Source organism: Harpia harpyja, chromosome 14 (assembly GCF_026419915.1).
Source record: "Harpia harpyja isolate bHarHar1 chromosome 14, bHarHar1 primary haplotype, whole genome shotgun sequence".
NCBI classification, from domain to species: Eukaryota; Metazoa; Chordata; class Aves; order Accipitriformes; family Accipitridae; genus Harpia; species Harpia harpyja.
In genome coordinates this window covers 5,806,670-5,822,207 of record NC_068953.1, presented here as the reverse complement: position 1 = coordinate 5,822,207, position 15,538 = coordinate 5,806,670, and the positions used below count along the sequence as shown (strand labels likewise).

The window sequence follows — 15,538 nt, the reverse complement described above, 5'->3', positions numbered from 1 at the left end:
GGGTGAAGTGTTGGGGGGTGGGCGGCTGGCGGCTCGGAGCCCCCCCTCCCAGCCTGAGCCGAGGTCCGACGGCTGCTCCGTCCTGCTCCGCCGCTTAACAACCACCCTCGGTGAAACCTGGCCCCGTGTAACTGAAGGCGTTTTAACAGAAAGTTTCAACTTTTCTGGAAAGCTAAGGCAGCGCGGGCATAATTGCACCTTGTATTTCTAATGAATCAAATGCATGTTAGAAAACAAAAACTTGTGAAAGGTCTTGCAGAGCCAAGGTTTCTGAGTTTTGTTGCGAAGCGACTTGCAGGATTTCACCGGGGTTGTTGCATGTGGTTAAAAACAAAATGTTAAGAAGGCATGGTAGTTGACAGGAAGCTTTACTGGTTCAGATTCTTGCAAATCTTACAGAGAAATCGGGTGTTTCCCTTCAAAAATGTGTGTTGAAATTCGTGGATACTGTAGGAAGCATCAGTTTCTTTTTTTGCTTTGCTTCTACCTTTGAATTTTTCATAAGCTCTTCTGCACATCAGAATACATACTCTGTCAGACTTCACTGTTGTTGTACGTTACTAGCTTACAACAATGTTAAGAAGTACTGAATTTGAGGACTGCTGTCCATGTGTAAGGACTAGCAAGACCGGGACTTAATGAGAGGATAATAAATTACGGGGATGTTAGGTTAAGACTGTTCTCAACAGAATACGTAATATCTTCCAGTTTGCTTCCACTTACATACTCACTTTTAAGTCTGTTGAGTACTTATTGAAGCTGACATTCAAAGCATGCAGTGGAACTGTTAACTAAAATTAGAGGAAAATCTCAAAAAGATGGTTGGATCCAGCAAAGATGCTCAGTTGGCATGACCCTTCAATTCCCTACCAAATGGATTGCATCAAAGGAATTATTTTTATGAAGGGAGTATTTGTTTCTTACAACTGAGAGTGCAGGAGAAATAATTGAAGTAGTAGTAGTAGTAGCTGATATTTTAATTGCTCAGCTCTTATATCTTTATTATGTGTTTTGTTTAAGCATTCGGTAAAGAAAAAGACAAAGAGAAGAAGTTAGACGATGACAGCACCAGTACCACAGTCCCTCAGTCAGCTTTCTTGGGCCCAACATTATGGGACAAGACACTGCCATACGATGGAGACACTTTCCAGTTGGAATACATGGACCTGGAAGAATTCCTCTCAGAAAATGGCATTCCACCCAGCCCAAACCAGCACGAGCATAGCCCACACCAGTCAGGTCTCCAGCAAGCTACCTCAGCATCACCTTCTGTCATGGACCTCAGCAGCAGGGCTTCTACTTCAGTCCATCCAGGCATGGTGTCGCAGAACTGCATGCAGAGCCCGGTCAGACCAGGTAAATCAGCCCTAAGAACTTCCTATGGATTTTGGCATGAGCCCTCCTTCAGTGTAAATCACTGCTTCTCCCTGTATGGTTGACGGGCACCTTAGAGAGGGCCAACATGATTCAAGTTACTCACACTCCAAAAAATAAAAATAATAGCTTTAGTTATTGCCAAGTTGCTCCACAGGGGTTTTTGTTTAAATTATGTAAGGAAGCTGTGGGAATTCCAAGGAAACTACCTATCTTCTTTTCTTCATTGATAGCCTAGCTATTATTAGCAAATAAAAAGACCACAAACAGAATAGTAGTGCATAGATGCCATGGCGTTAAATGAACAGGGAGAAGGACTCTGAAAGAGAATATTCCTTTAGCCAGTATTTGATGTGAGAACACAGGAGTGGGCAATTATTTTGAAGTTAAAGACAATACTTCCTGTTTGAAATTTTGGCCATAATCTTGTTCTCCATTGAGCAAAGTAAAATTTGCCACAGTACATGGGGCAGGAACTAAATTTTGGAACTGCGTTATAATCTTGCTTAAATTAGCATAAACTGAGTGTAACTCTGACCTGAGTTGATAAATTACATCTATAGTCACCTTAAGCTGTAGGCAAAGAAAACATCATGGAGTCCATGTTCTGATTGTAATGCATGATTCAAACCCATTTGATGTCAGTGGAAGTCTTCTATTAGTTTATTAGCACTTGAAATCATCCCTTTAGAGACACTAGCAAGAATCCAGAATAACTGCTCTGGTTTGACACCAGTATGGCTGAGATCACGGTCAGTGGAATAGTGTCAACATTGAAATTTGGAAAACATGGAGCTTTGCCTTTTTTTCTTAAAGATGACCAAGGGTGACTTTTATTTATTGTGCTCTTCTGCTCACACAAGGTTTGCTAGAGCAAAGTGTGCTCTTGGGAGCAGGAAACCACTCCTCACCCTTCTGCTTGATCCTTTGCCATGCTCAGCGTGCAAAGTCATTGTCAGAATCATCTGATAAGGAGGCAGAATAAATAAATAGAAGGACAAAAGTTGTGGAGCAGGATGAAATAGAAAAGTCTTACAAGTCTGCAACATTCCTTTCTCATTAAAAAGAAAACACTCCCCAAAACACTCCAAACCTGTCAACAGACTCCTTGGCCCCAGGTCAAGTGTGTGTTTAGTTGTGGATTTCATTTACTTTTACTTTATGTTGATTTGACTTTGTTTTGTATTTCATTTTCAAGGCATTTCATAGTTAACTAGTAACTTATAAGGGTTCCCAAAAATAAAATATATTTGGAGTTGGCAAGAGCAGAATATAAAAAATCCTTGCTTTTTCTGAGCCAGTTTTTAAAAATAGTGCGTATATGCTACACCATTTTCTGTCGCATATGCACACATAAAATTAAAAGCAGATAATCTGTCCTCATTCTTTTTTTTTCAGAGAAGCCTGCTTATGAGCCAGGCTTTTAACGATCACCTGTCAGAATTTATTTGTAATCAGCTGCCCGCATGACTTTTCAACTCATTGATTATTTTGGGGGGGGGGGGGGGGGGGGGTCCTGAGCCACTTGCAGCTCAGGGTTACAAACTTTCCTCACTAGAAACTGTATACTTTTTTTTACTGTTCTAAAAGAATTCATGTCTTTTGGGGTGGGATAAAACATCTAAATTTGCAGGTATTTTTTCCCTACACAATCTTGCCTTAAGAGTAATATACATTTTTTGTTAAAGTGTTTTTTAAAAGGGACCCTGTTCCATTTCTTAAAATAGTATTTTCTTCCCCCCCTCCCTGCCATTACAGATAGGTACTATGACTTAAGTAACAGTAGTCTGGTTTATCATCAGGTTGTTGAAATTTTTATGTGCTGTTGTGTAAAAATCTTACTTTGACAGTCTATTTGGAAGAGAAGATAATCTTGGAGTTTAGCATTTGAGCAAGTTTTAAAATAAGACAGTATATGTTTTAAAAACCAAATTCTTAGTGAAAGTAAAAAGGAGCATTTAAGGTTGTCGTAGAAGTGCCAAGGCAAATGTGCTGCTTGGAAATAAGAAAGTTAGTGTGGAGGTAAATGTTAAAATCATTATAATAGAGCCTTTTGTTTAATATATCTTAAGACTTTTAAAATACATTTTTTTAAACTGTCACATGAAGAAAGGTGTTTTAATTGGTGTGAGCTACCATTCCGGTATGCACGGCTGTTGTGATTTTTATTATTGTAATAAACCCAAAACCACATAGTAAAAAGTATACAATTTCAATAAAAATTAGTTCCATGTGATCTTACTATTTTTAGGAAAACTGAATTTTTTAGGTGATAGTAATTCTTCTAAAAATATTTCATTGCTGTGTCCTCTGAATTTTGTCTTACAATGGAAGCCTGTTTGAGCGTGTGGACTCTGGCTGAAGGAAGGGTCAAATCCTGTACTGCTTAAGTCCTTACTTTAAATGGCTCTGCAGCATTTAGCATCAGCGTATCACGTGCAGTTGGTCAAAACTCCTGTACCTGCACGTACTGTGTATGGGGGAGGATGTACGCAGGCACGTGGAACACCGAATTTGACTCATGTACGTACATGGTGTATCTCGGACATAGAGGGTCTATAGAAGAGTGGTGTAAGAAGATTTAATTTTGTGTGTGTGTTGAAATACAAGCCTTATCTGTCTTTAGAAGCTGATGGTATTGCCCAAATATGTATTTTATACCATCTCTGGAACAGATCTGGAAATCTGCGTTGGCATTCACTGAGAAGTGTCATCAGGCTCAGCAAAGCTGAGCTGACCCTGATTGTAAACATGACATTACAAAAATCCTGACTGTTCTTTTTTGTTCCCCCCCGTAAAGGTGAAAACATAGCAACAACAACAAAAAGGTTCCTTATAAATTTAACTTAAATCTGTATTTCCAGCTCAGATTGTCTGGTCGATGGAAAAATGTTTAGGCTCACCAGTTTATCGTCTGTTCTTTGGACTATAGCAAAGAATAAAGCAAGCATCTACTTTCCCATAAATTTCTGTTCAGGGAATGTACATATGGCAAATACTGGTTTTCTTTTGAAGAGGAAGGACACAGGGTAATGGCTATGCAAGATTGGGATCTGATGTATTTCTTTTTCACAGTACTGATTTTTTTTTTTAATAAAAAATAGTATTTTCATTTATTTTAGCATTGCAAATGACCATTCATTGTAACATGTAGATGCATTTAAAACTTATTTTCTGTCTCTGTATTGGATGCTGGTTAGTTGGTTGAAATCTGTAGTCTCCCTCAGAAAAACAGGTTTCATACAGTTAGCTTTTAAAGTAACCTGTTACTGCAAACATGTTTTCGTGGTTCTTCATCTGTTGCACACCTTGTGTTGTCTTTTGCCAGTTTTTCAGTGGAATGTAAATCTCCGTTTAACTGCAGGGTCCTGTAAGGAAATCTGGAGTATTTGTAGCTGTTTGTATGTAAAGGTAGGTTCATATTTTGCAGGTAACTAGTTGGTGGTTGCTTTTACCTAGCTCTCTTCCCTGTGTAGCCCTTATTTGGGTGAATGGGGCAGCTACTGTAAAGGGTTTGAACGGAGTGAATTAGAGTTCAGAAGCATCAGCTAAGTCTGGTGGAAGACCCTGGTTAGAAGGTTTTTGGGACTTTGTTTAGATCTGAATTTTCTGTTTGCCACCAAAGCCTTGGATGTAGGGCTATGTCATGGGCGTGCTGCTGACACAGTGATAACCTGCTTATTGTTACTGCCCTGCTCCTTAAGGAGAACAGGGCTGTCGGAGGCTTTGAAAAAACTCTCTCATTCTTTGCGTTCCTATGACAGTAGTTTTTAGTCCGCATTGCCTGGATGGCTGGGTGCCTTAGACTGCTTGCAAAGGATCTGCCAAAGATTATTTTAGAAAAGAAAAAAAGAAAAACAAGCTTTGTAATCTGCTGCAGAAATACACCTATGTGCAATAACTGCAAGTCTTCATTTTCAGCTTAAAAAAAAAAAAAGATTTAGGGGTACATTAATCAAAAAGCTGAAAACTACTTCCATGTGAAGTGTACTTATACCTCCTACCCCCCAAGAACACAAAGATTTTATTAAATGCCGTGTTTTATTTATTCCGCCAAGATACTTCACCTAGAGTGCAGTATCCATTACCTTTTACTTCTTATATAGATACTGAACTGTAATGATTGACAGTAGGTGTGATTGGGTGGCTTTCGGCATTTTCTTTTAACTCTTGTTTGCGGTAGGCAGAGCAGCCAACTAGGAGAGGTTTGTTCTTGCTCCATCCAGCCTCTCAACTGCATCCTGGGGATGACTTGGTGAAGGGGGCAGCCCACAAAAGGGTGTGTGTGCAACACTCCCTTTATTGCAGTCTTCCTTCCCCTGTGTTTCTTAACGTGACCTCCTCTTCCAGTACAGCCTTTGTAGTGTGAAGGGCAGCATTTCCAGCAGCCAGCTTGTATGTGGAATCCTTTCCTAAGCTTTAATCATTGTTTACAAGCAGTTACTAGGTGTTGCATGAGCCACAGTGTGAGCCCCCTCTCTTAGAGTCGAAGGACTCCACCTCCAGCATCAAGAGGAGCTGGGAATTTCCTGACCTTTGGTCTCCCACGTGACAACATGGGAATGACCAGCTAAACCATCAGGCATGCTGGTACCGAGAGCTGCTCTTCACATTGACTCTCACGTGAGGCTCTGGGTGGCTGTTGCCTGCATGACCATGTGCTTTAGGCACGTGGCAGTCCCCTGTGCAGCCTGCTCAGCATGGCTTTTGCTAGAGCAGCAGGCACGCACGCACGGCTGTGTGCTCCTGCCATTACCAGCCAATGCCGAAATTGCAGTGAAATGGAAAAGCTTTGCTCTGGACTGCCGCGGCAAGGGAGATGCCACATGCAGACAAGCCTCACAGAACTGCTTTCTGGATCAAAGGAAGATGCAAAATATATTCCGGCAAATATTAAATATAGCCTGTCACATGATAACAGGGGAAAAAAATGCTGAACGCACAAGCCTTGTTAATGCTAGAAGCAAGAACACTGTGTCTCCTTCAAGAGATCTAATTTTAATATTCACTGTTAAATGTTGATTATTGGTTAAATAATTACTTGACTGCATGAAAGAACTTGAAGTTTAATTCAGAGTTCAAACAGTAAACAGCATGAAATATCTTGGGTTTTATGCTATACTTTTAAAATATATCTGGCCTGACTCTTCACTTCTCATCAGGAATAGTGCTTTTCACACAGATAGAGCTACTTAGGCAAGGCCAGTGCTAGGATACACGGAGGGAACAAGTAGGGGGGGTTATCCCCTTAGAAAGACATTTCAAGGATGTCCGAGTGTTGAACTTGCTGCAATTACCTAGAAAAAGTACAGTGTCTTTCTTGGAGACTTGCTTCCCATCTCAAAGTGTACTGGAGAGTGTTTGATTGAATGATTCTCTAGTGCAGTGATTTGATTTTTTTTTTTTTTTTAAGAAGCAAGTATACCCTCAAGTATTTCATAAAACAATATGTTATAATTATACATAACTCATCAGGAGATGTATACAAAGAAGACATTGATATTATCTGATTAGATGAAGCTACTAGGAAACACATTAAAATGTTCAATCTTTACATATTTATATGACAGCAAATTGGCAATTGTGGGAGCCAGCAGTGGCCAGATTCTGCCCAATTAATCTCAGCAATGAGTACTTTACTCCTCATGTGGTCTTACTGATTTCAGTATTGCTCAGCAGGCAAGCAGCTTGTTGACTTCTCTCTATCAACTCCTAGGTGGAGCAGCAAAATGTCACCATTCACTCTCTTGTCATTCATCTTTCTGGATTTTTTTTTAAGGGGGGTAACGGCTCTCAGTGCGCCAGTGGAGTTTTCTCAGGATGAAAGGACGTACTTGTCATCAGTAAAGAGTACTTTAGAGCATTATGAAAGCAGAAGCTTAGTTGGCTGGCAGTACACTATGGAGCTATTTAGTATTTGTATCACACAAACATGATCATAAGTTTACTTTTTTTGAAGTCTCACTTTCATAAGAAATAAAATATATTTTCAGTATTTTGTCTGAATTCCACAGAAGACTGGGTTGATCAGAGAAGAGTATTTCAACTAAGTTATATTCAAGAAAAACTGTGTTTTGATCTCTTCTACACTAAGTAGATAATGAAAGCTGTGAAAAAAACATTTACTTAAACCTCAAGTCTACTCCATTTAATGGAGTAAGTTATACATAATGAGTGTAGAAAGTGAATGTAAAATGCACAACTGTGTCAAAATGAATGCATGACAAACGGATTTTGTGGCTTCTATCGCCTTTTTTTTTTTTTTTTTAATCTATGAACAAATGGCATTAAAGAAGCTGTCTATATCACAAAGCTGAATTTGGTCCTGAAAGCTTCAGAGCTAACGTGGAGAGAGCTAACACAGGTAGGTAAGGCAGCATGTGTTGCAACATTTCTTTCTTTCTTTCATTTTTTTTTCCTTTTTTTTTTTCCTTTTTTTTTTTTTTCCTTTTCTGCTAGGGCTTTTCATAGTACTTCAGCTTTGCATAACTGAGGTGCTATCCATGAAGTTTTAAACTAATACAAGTTATTGTTCAACCTTTCTCATTTCTGACACACTTGAAACTGTTGTGCAGTTATGCTTCCCTGTCCCATTCTCTGAACTAAATCTTGCCAGGGCTAAATTTGGCCCAGATTTTCACTGTATACTGTCCAACACCATTGCTTAGCTTCTCTGATGTGGCATGCTCTTGCTTCAGGGTTTTCTGCTCAACTTTGAGAGAAACAGCTTTAGCTTTTCATCTTACTGGTAGTATTCTCTTGTTCATATTACTTGCCTTTTAGTGAAAATGGGCATTGAGGATCTTGAAGCTCTTTGCTTGTGTTTTGGTGTATGACCATATGTAGGAGGAAATAAAAAATCCAAATTGCATTAGGGTCCTAGAAAACTCAGGTCCTTATTAACTGGAATACAAATCCAGATTATTACTGAAACGAAACTTGACAGGAACCCACAGAGCAATGTATTAGCATGCATTTACTACAAGTAGAAGCTAGAGTGAACTACAGCAATAACTCAACTGTAACAAAATGTCATCCTTAGATATGTAGGTGTATAAGCAGAGAGGCAAAAATACATACTTTGGCAAAGATTTGTTGAGGATGGAGAACAGTTTAAAAAAAAAAAGTGTTCTTTTCCAATTAGCCTTAGGGAGCTCAGCTTGCTATAAATTCTTTGTTCTGGAACATGGCTGTGGACAATAGGTCAAAGATTAAGTAATTCATTACAGAACTGGTTGGTACTCCTGAATTTAATAAACAAATGAATGAACAGGGTTCTCCGTCCATAGCAAGATTCATTACTTTGTGTGGCAATGGTTGGATCTTAAAATTTTTTTTTAAATTGCTTGCAAGGCTCCCCACTTACTTAATTCTTGTATGTGGACATTGCTAGATTTGAGGTGACCTGGTAACTTAGCAATCATGATACAGATGAAAGCACTCAAACCAGAAATTAAATGCGGTCCCACTAGTAACTGCTTAGAACTTGAGATTCTAAGGAGGTAAGGAAGGAAACTGTAGATTGCATTTTGAAAAAACGAAGGAACAATAATGTGAAACTTCTAAACAAAAAATAGTGCAGTGCTACATTTGACAGAGCGATCAATATTTTTAGCACAGCAGAATTACTGAAATAATAGCACTAAACCTTCTTGTGGAAGAAGTACATTACTCAGGGCTGCAGAATATAAAACACAGGCTCAAAGTGAGAGGGCTGCATTGAAACAGGAGGTGACTTAAAGCAATTTAGTCATTTTTACAAACTTGCTATTTCAACATTTGGAAATGAGTCGTACTCCAGCAAGAAGTCTGGTTAAAAACCAGCTGTGTGCTTAGCTTCTAATGCTTAGTAAGTAGGAACTAAGCACTCAAAACCAAATCCTATTCCTCATCAAGACAGAGAGGGTTAAACTGACTTAATTTGAGGGACCCTGCAGCAATTGGACATACCACTGTTCCCTCTTTGTGCTGCATAGTGGAAATATAGATGTTACTGATGTCTGTAATCCCTGTGGCTGCGGGCCCTCGTTGCAGCATGGGGCATTTGGCCATTTTACGTATGTAACTCTTGCAGCTCTTGCTTGCTGTGATAGATGAGCGTTGGGGTTTTGGGGTTTTTTTTGCCTGGTTTGCTATGAAAACAAGCCATATCCAGTCATGCTAGGTATGTGTGGCCTTTTGCATGTTCCTGCTTCGTGATTTTTGAGTATACTGGCTGATTTTAACGGAATATGGGAAGAAAGTTGTGATTCTGAAAGAATAATTACATTCCTAAAATTTCATGAAAATAGATGAGTGGATAGGGCAGGAATATGTTACTGAGCAGGAAGAGCTGTAATGTAAATGTGCATTTTCTACGTCAGAGAATTTACGCAAGACCTTTAAAATGCCTGATCTGTGTGAAATGCTTCTGGGAAAGTTGACACCCTTTTAGATTTCAGTTCACTTTGTGAAATGACTCTGCAAGAAACCAGGTTTAATTGGTTTAGCATGTGTTGGGGGTGTGGGTGTCACAAACTTTCTTCCACCATTGTTCTTCCTTTAAAATCCTCAGCTCCTGGAATCTTGTGATTATATGAGACTCCAAGTTTTCATTTAAAAAGTTAGAAAACCAGCTATAAGGTTTGTAGGCAAGATCTTGAAAGTGCTGAACTCGGGCAATGGAACAATGATGGTCCTCTCCAAAGTCAAGCACAATTATTTTACTTAAAAATTTTCTGAACTTTTATGCAACCTTGCTATATCCTGTTCCTCTTGTGCAGCAGAAGCACCCCAGCTCCGCTGTCTTGTTTGATACTACCTTGCAGTCAGCCAACTTCAAACTTAAGGCCTGTTATCTTATCACAATTATTGCAGTATCACATGTGGGCAAGTGTCCAAGTGACCTTGTGTATGCGTCTTGCCATTCATTCTTCACAGGGCATTTCGGCCGGGGCACTGCGCACAAAGCTGCCTTTTACGGCTCGCTCTAATCAGCGTAACTTTCCACTCTGCCACCGGGGTCTGGGGTGGAGGTAGGTTAGAAGTGAATGAGAAACAGCAGAGAGTGAGAGTGGGCTAAAAATGTTGAGGGATCAAAGAGGAAAAGTAGGTCGTGGCAGGGTATGTGTGTTGGGAGGAGGACTAGGGGGAGCACAAGCTAGGGGAAGATTTGTTTCCTATTGGCTTTTCAAAGTTGTGCAATTTAAGAATTGGATTAACCTGATATGACTTTGTTTTTCTGCCAGATTAGATATGTTGAGTTTCTTGGCATTGTGAATTGTACAGTACATTGTGTGCTGTAAATATGGGTGTGTCAGGATAAAGCTGTAATGACACAACACGCTCACAGCATAATGCAGCGCTGCTGGGTGGACTCCGCTGCTCCCTTAGCGTCCCATTCCCTCTACCCCTGAACGCACATAGTTGTTAGAGCATTTACAAATTTGTTAGAACTTCTTTACATTCCTACGTTCTGTTTCCAGCACAGCATGAAGACATTGTGATACCCTTTGTGGTAAGGTAACACTTATCTGAGGCCCGAAAGCCCATTTGGTCTGGCAGTGGCCTATGCTATATGAAGTGTCTTTAAAAAAAAAAAAAAAAAAGGGGGCTGTATGAAAAAACACTCAAGAGTTTCCTACTTTCTCAGGATTAAGCTGGAGAAAATTTACTGGGAAATGTTGCAATTTTTTTTTTCTCTGCCCTTTTTTTTTTTTTTTTTTTAAACTGTGTCTAAGACATTGCCTTGAGCTTAACTTTGGATGAATAAAAAAATCGGATACAGAGCTGAAATAACTGCAAGTGCTGAGTTCACTATTGTTTGAAGTACACCACAGCAGCATATCGATGTCAAAGTAAAATTTTCACAGCAGTGTGTATTTGCTCAATGGGTTGGGGCTTTTTTGTGTTACATACATACTGAGAGAATTTAATTTGGTGTATCCATTTTATATGCTGGGCTAGCAATTCTCTTTGCTTGCTGCGGGGTGAGGGTGGAGTAATGACTGACTGCAACTGGACAGCTAAAGAAAGGTGGCCAGAATCGGAGCCCTGTTGAGCTGGGTGATCACTGCTCTGAAGGCTAGTAAAGAGTGTGCAGACTTTGGGGATTGAAACTACAAATAACTTAGGGCACCATTGTTTAATTCCCGCTCTTGATTTCGAGTCTTCTCCAGGGACCACAGCTATCCAAGCGGGTTAGTCACAAGGGACTGACCATAATATGGCCTTTGTCATCGACTGTCTAGGGGCCTGCCCTCTGTATCAATACATGTACATTGAAAAATAAGGAATTAATTTCCCTGCCTGTAGTGAAGATTATTTCTCATGGAAGAGAAGAGCATAAATAACAGATAAGGTTAGTAGGTCAGATATCAAGATTGTGTCATGTCCCTTAGCCATATGTTGTTACAATGCCTTACTGTAATTCACATAGGCAAAAAACAAGGGGGCTTGCTCATTAGAGGAAACTTTTTCTGAAGTGGTAGTAGTCTGGTAATCGAGCCTTTTTTTGAGAGCAACACAAATTGAGTAAAATGGAGCAGGAGGTTGACCTTGTGAACACATGCATCACTCAGCTGTATACTTAAATGAGAGAATTAGGAAAGAGTGCAGCATATTTAAAGTTAACCTGCATATTCACCTTTTGAGGAGGTTAAACCACAAGCCTTCAGTTACAAAAGTTGGACAGCTGTGGTTTGGGTGTCTACTTGAAACACCTTAGCTGTTGGTGTCTTGGCACTTAGAAAATGAGGGCATGGATTGTCCAGACTTTGAGACCTGACGTTCCTGCATCTGTAATCACGTGGCTGCTCTCAGAACGGCTGATCTTTCTGTTGGACTGGACTCATCACCAGGTTTAAGAAACACTTTTCCAAACTCTTATCTGTTCAATTTTCTCAGTGCAACATGGTTGAAGTAATTGTTGAAAATTGTGGTAGTCTCTGTCTGGAAGCTGTTCTGAACACGTGAAGAGGAATCATTAGCCAAATAGAAGGAAAGAACTGGAGGTGTAATTGTCAACTCATGTGTATCTCTGATTTCACCAGTTGCTGCACGTGTCTAGGTTATCAATTTATTTCTGTTAGAAAGTAAACAAATCTCTCTTTTCTTATGTACTCTCATGACTGTTTCATCTGAGTTGCTCTTATCTGTAGCAGGGATGTACTTCTGAGGTCTTGTGTTTGGAGGCTTTTCTTTCTGCTTCCACATGTAACATGCTCTCACGAATCACGTGCACCTCTGATGCTGGCCAGAGATGCTGTTTGTCTCTTCCTAAGTCAGTTATTTAAAACCATTATTATCACTACTATCAAAATAAACCTTATCATCAGGGCAGCTTTTATCCCATTAGACCCTGCATGTTTTTCGCATCAAATCCTTTGGCCAAATTCTATCTCACTTAATGTTTCTCTGTGTTCAGTAGTGCTACTTGGTGGCTATTTAAGTAGCATCAGCAAAATCTGAGCCATAGGGGATGTATACCACCATCAGAGTCATACCCTTCCTGTACTGGGCCCCATCCTGAGAGGCCTAAGCACCTCTGATTCTCCTGAGTGTGGAATCTGAAGTCACTCAGCGTTTTGCATTTTTGACCCACTGATGGGCAGCTCTCATAATCCTCTACAATTAAGAATTTACAGTGCTTTTTCAGAGTCAGGTCCTTTCAGGGTCTGCATCCCTGAAGGAGCTGATGATGTGTAACTCCTATTGAAATCCAGGTGAATGCCTAGTGCTCAGCACCATTGCCTAATGTCCTCAGCCCTATGAGGCCAGTTAACGCCTTGTTAAAATACAGCACTGGCAAACTAGCATTTAAGCAAACTCTTGGAGTAATTTTTTTGCTGCCCTTCAGTTTATAGCCCGTGGCTTGTTGTTTCCCACTTTCTCACGTTTTCCCAAAGCCACTGGTGTGTACAATCTGAAGATCACATTTAACCAACACAAGGAAATCAGCTTGGCCCGACGGGCTGCTTTATCACGTGGCTGAGAATGTGTTCACTCTGTTCTGCCAGACTATGGCTAGCTGAGCAAAATACAGTGAAGCTCTGGGCTTCTGGCCAAGCTTTTATTTCAGTTTGGAGCTTACAGCCACATATTTGCTATTTGGCAGGACATCCACTGGGGTATATTTGGATAGTAATCTAGCATTGTTTTGCTGCTTTTTTCTTCTTCTTTTTTTTTTTTTTAATGCACACAGATAGTATAATCCCACTCTATAAAAGATTTCTCAGTGTGCACCGTTACATATGTGCACTCAGAACTTGTAGCCATGACCTTTGATAAATATAAGTCAAAGCAATTAACTTTTTTTTATTGAAAAATTCTGGATGTCCTACTCTTTGCCCCCTATGTGCTGATAACAGAGCTATGTTGTTACTCTTTCCAAGATCAAAAGCTTCACTAGGGTTTGATTGAAGTCCAATTATGGAAGGAAGTAGCTGTGCTGGAGCTCTGAAAATAGCAATAATTGTTAAAATAATAAAGTGTGTCCTTGTGTGTCTTTACAATATTTAAAACTTCTTTTGGGGGGAAGGGGGTGGCTTTCCTCTAGTTTTAAAATGAAAATATTAGCAAATGTCTTGGGGAAATAGGAGTGTGCTGTTAGAAGAATAAGTATCCCTCTCTGGATTTCTTACTTCAGTTCTATTCTCCACCCCAAGCTTGCCTTCCTCTGAAGCTGTTTGCATGCAGCCTGACTCATGCAGGAAAATAAAGCTGGATTTGATTTTTAACTGTATGGGAGGCTTTGGGTTTGGGGGGATGAAGGCTTTATGATGCAAACTCATTTATTTCTCTGTGAAACAAAAATGGGCTTTTCAAAATACAGCATGTTTTGGAAAGTTGGCTCTGGGTTTGAAACCCCAACATCTCTGAGGGCACCCTTGTATGAAAAAATAGTTAAAAAGAACACTTGGGGAGGGGGTACAAAACATGATTGCAAGCAGTAGTGTTTGAGGAGCAGTTCCTGTTCTTTTATGAAGCAACATCTCTCTTAATGTGGCAGGGTTTTGTTGGTTTGTTTTATATGGACAGTACTGAGCCTGGAAGTCTGTTTTTGTGGTACCTTTATCAGACACTTTGAGCTGTCTCTGAGTAGATCAATACTGGCAAAAGCTGAAATACTTTTCCCCAAATCTGTACATTGTTCTTCAGGATACAAATTTACAGTTGCCTTCTCTTAGTCTTTACTACATCCTCAGAGAGAAAAGAACCTGGGAGAAAGAACCCCGTGGTGAGATTCTCAGCTGGTGTCAACTGACAGAAAGTCTGTTTTTGCGGTACCTTTATCAGACACTTTGAGCTGTCTCTGAGTAGATCAATACTGGCAAAAGCTGAAATACTTTTCCCCAAATCTGTACATTGTTCTTCAGGATACAAATTTACAGTTGCCTTCTCTTAGTCTTTACTACATCCTCAGAGAGAAAAGAACCTGGGAGAAAGAACCCTGTGGTGAGATTCTCAGCTGGTGTCTCCCTTCCCTTCAGGAAGGGAGAGCTTGGTTCTTGATGTTAAAACTCAGCGTGTATAAATGTCCATTTATCAGTTGCAGTGTTTAGTTAATTGAAACATCAAGGTGAATAAATAGAAATTAAGATGATAATATGGACAGTGCTGAGTAAATATTTTCCAGTATTTTGCACTGATTGCTATAGGTGCTGCTTTGGTGACTATAGACTTGTGACTGGTTTGAACTTACAGCAAGATTTTACCAGGGGTTGTTTTTTTGGTTTTTTTTGTTTTTTTTTTTAAAAAAAACTCACGTGCTTGCACACACATCTGGTATAGCACAATATAATCCCTATGTGAAAATCAACCCTTGTGTACTTTCTTTTTAGCCAACTGGACTCAAAATCACTAATTACTTGAGTAAAATCTTTGCAGTATAGATAAATGGTATCAAGTAATAAATCCAGAGGATTTTACAGATCCAGTGAAGCCTCTTGATTTGTCATGTGAATCTTCAGGACTAGAATTTTCTTAGCCCCTTAAATTACTAGGACAGAACCTGTTATTTATTCATTTGAATCTTACTGTTATGCTCTCTCCATTGCAGTGAGAATTATTTAGTCTTTCTTCATTCACTTTATTTTTTTAAATCATCTATTTAATCTGACCATAAGATAGTTTTATGTATATAACGTCTATAAAATATTCTGCCTAAAATAGTTCAGGTCCCTGC

The 15,538-nt window shown here is 39.6% G+C and overlaps 1 protein-coding gene across 1 annotated transcript in view; it reads left to right on the top strand.

Annotated features, from left to right (window-relative positions):
* HLF (HLF transcription factor, PAR bZIP family member) overlaps positions 1-15,538 on the top strand; it is a 38,500-nt gene that overhangs the window by 694 nt on the left and 22,268 nt on the right. Inside the window, exon 2 of the mRNA XM_052807856.1 lies at positions 1,021-1,356. Coding sequence (XP_052663816.1) covers positions 1,021-1,356 — 336 coding nt within the window. The remainder of the gene's footprint in view (positions 1-1,020; positions 1,357-15,538) is intronic.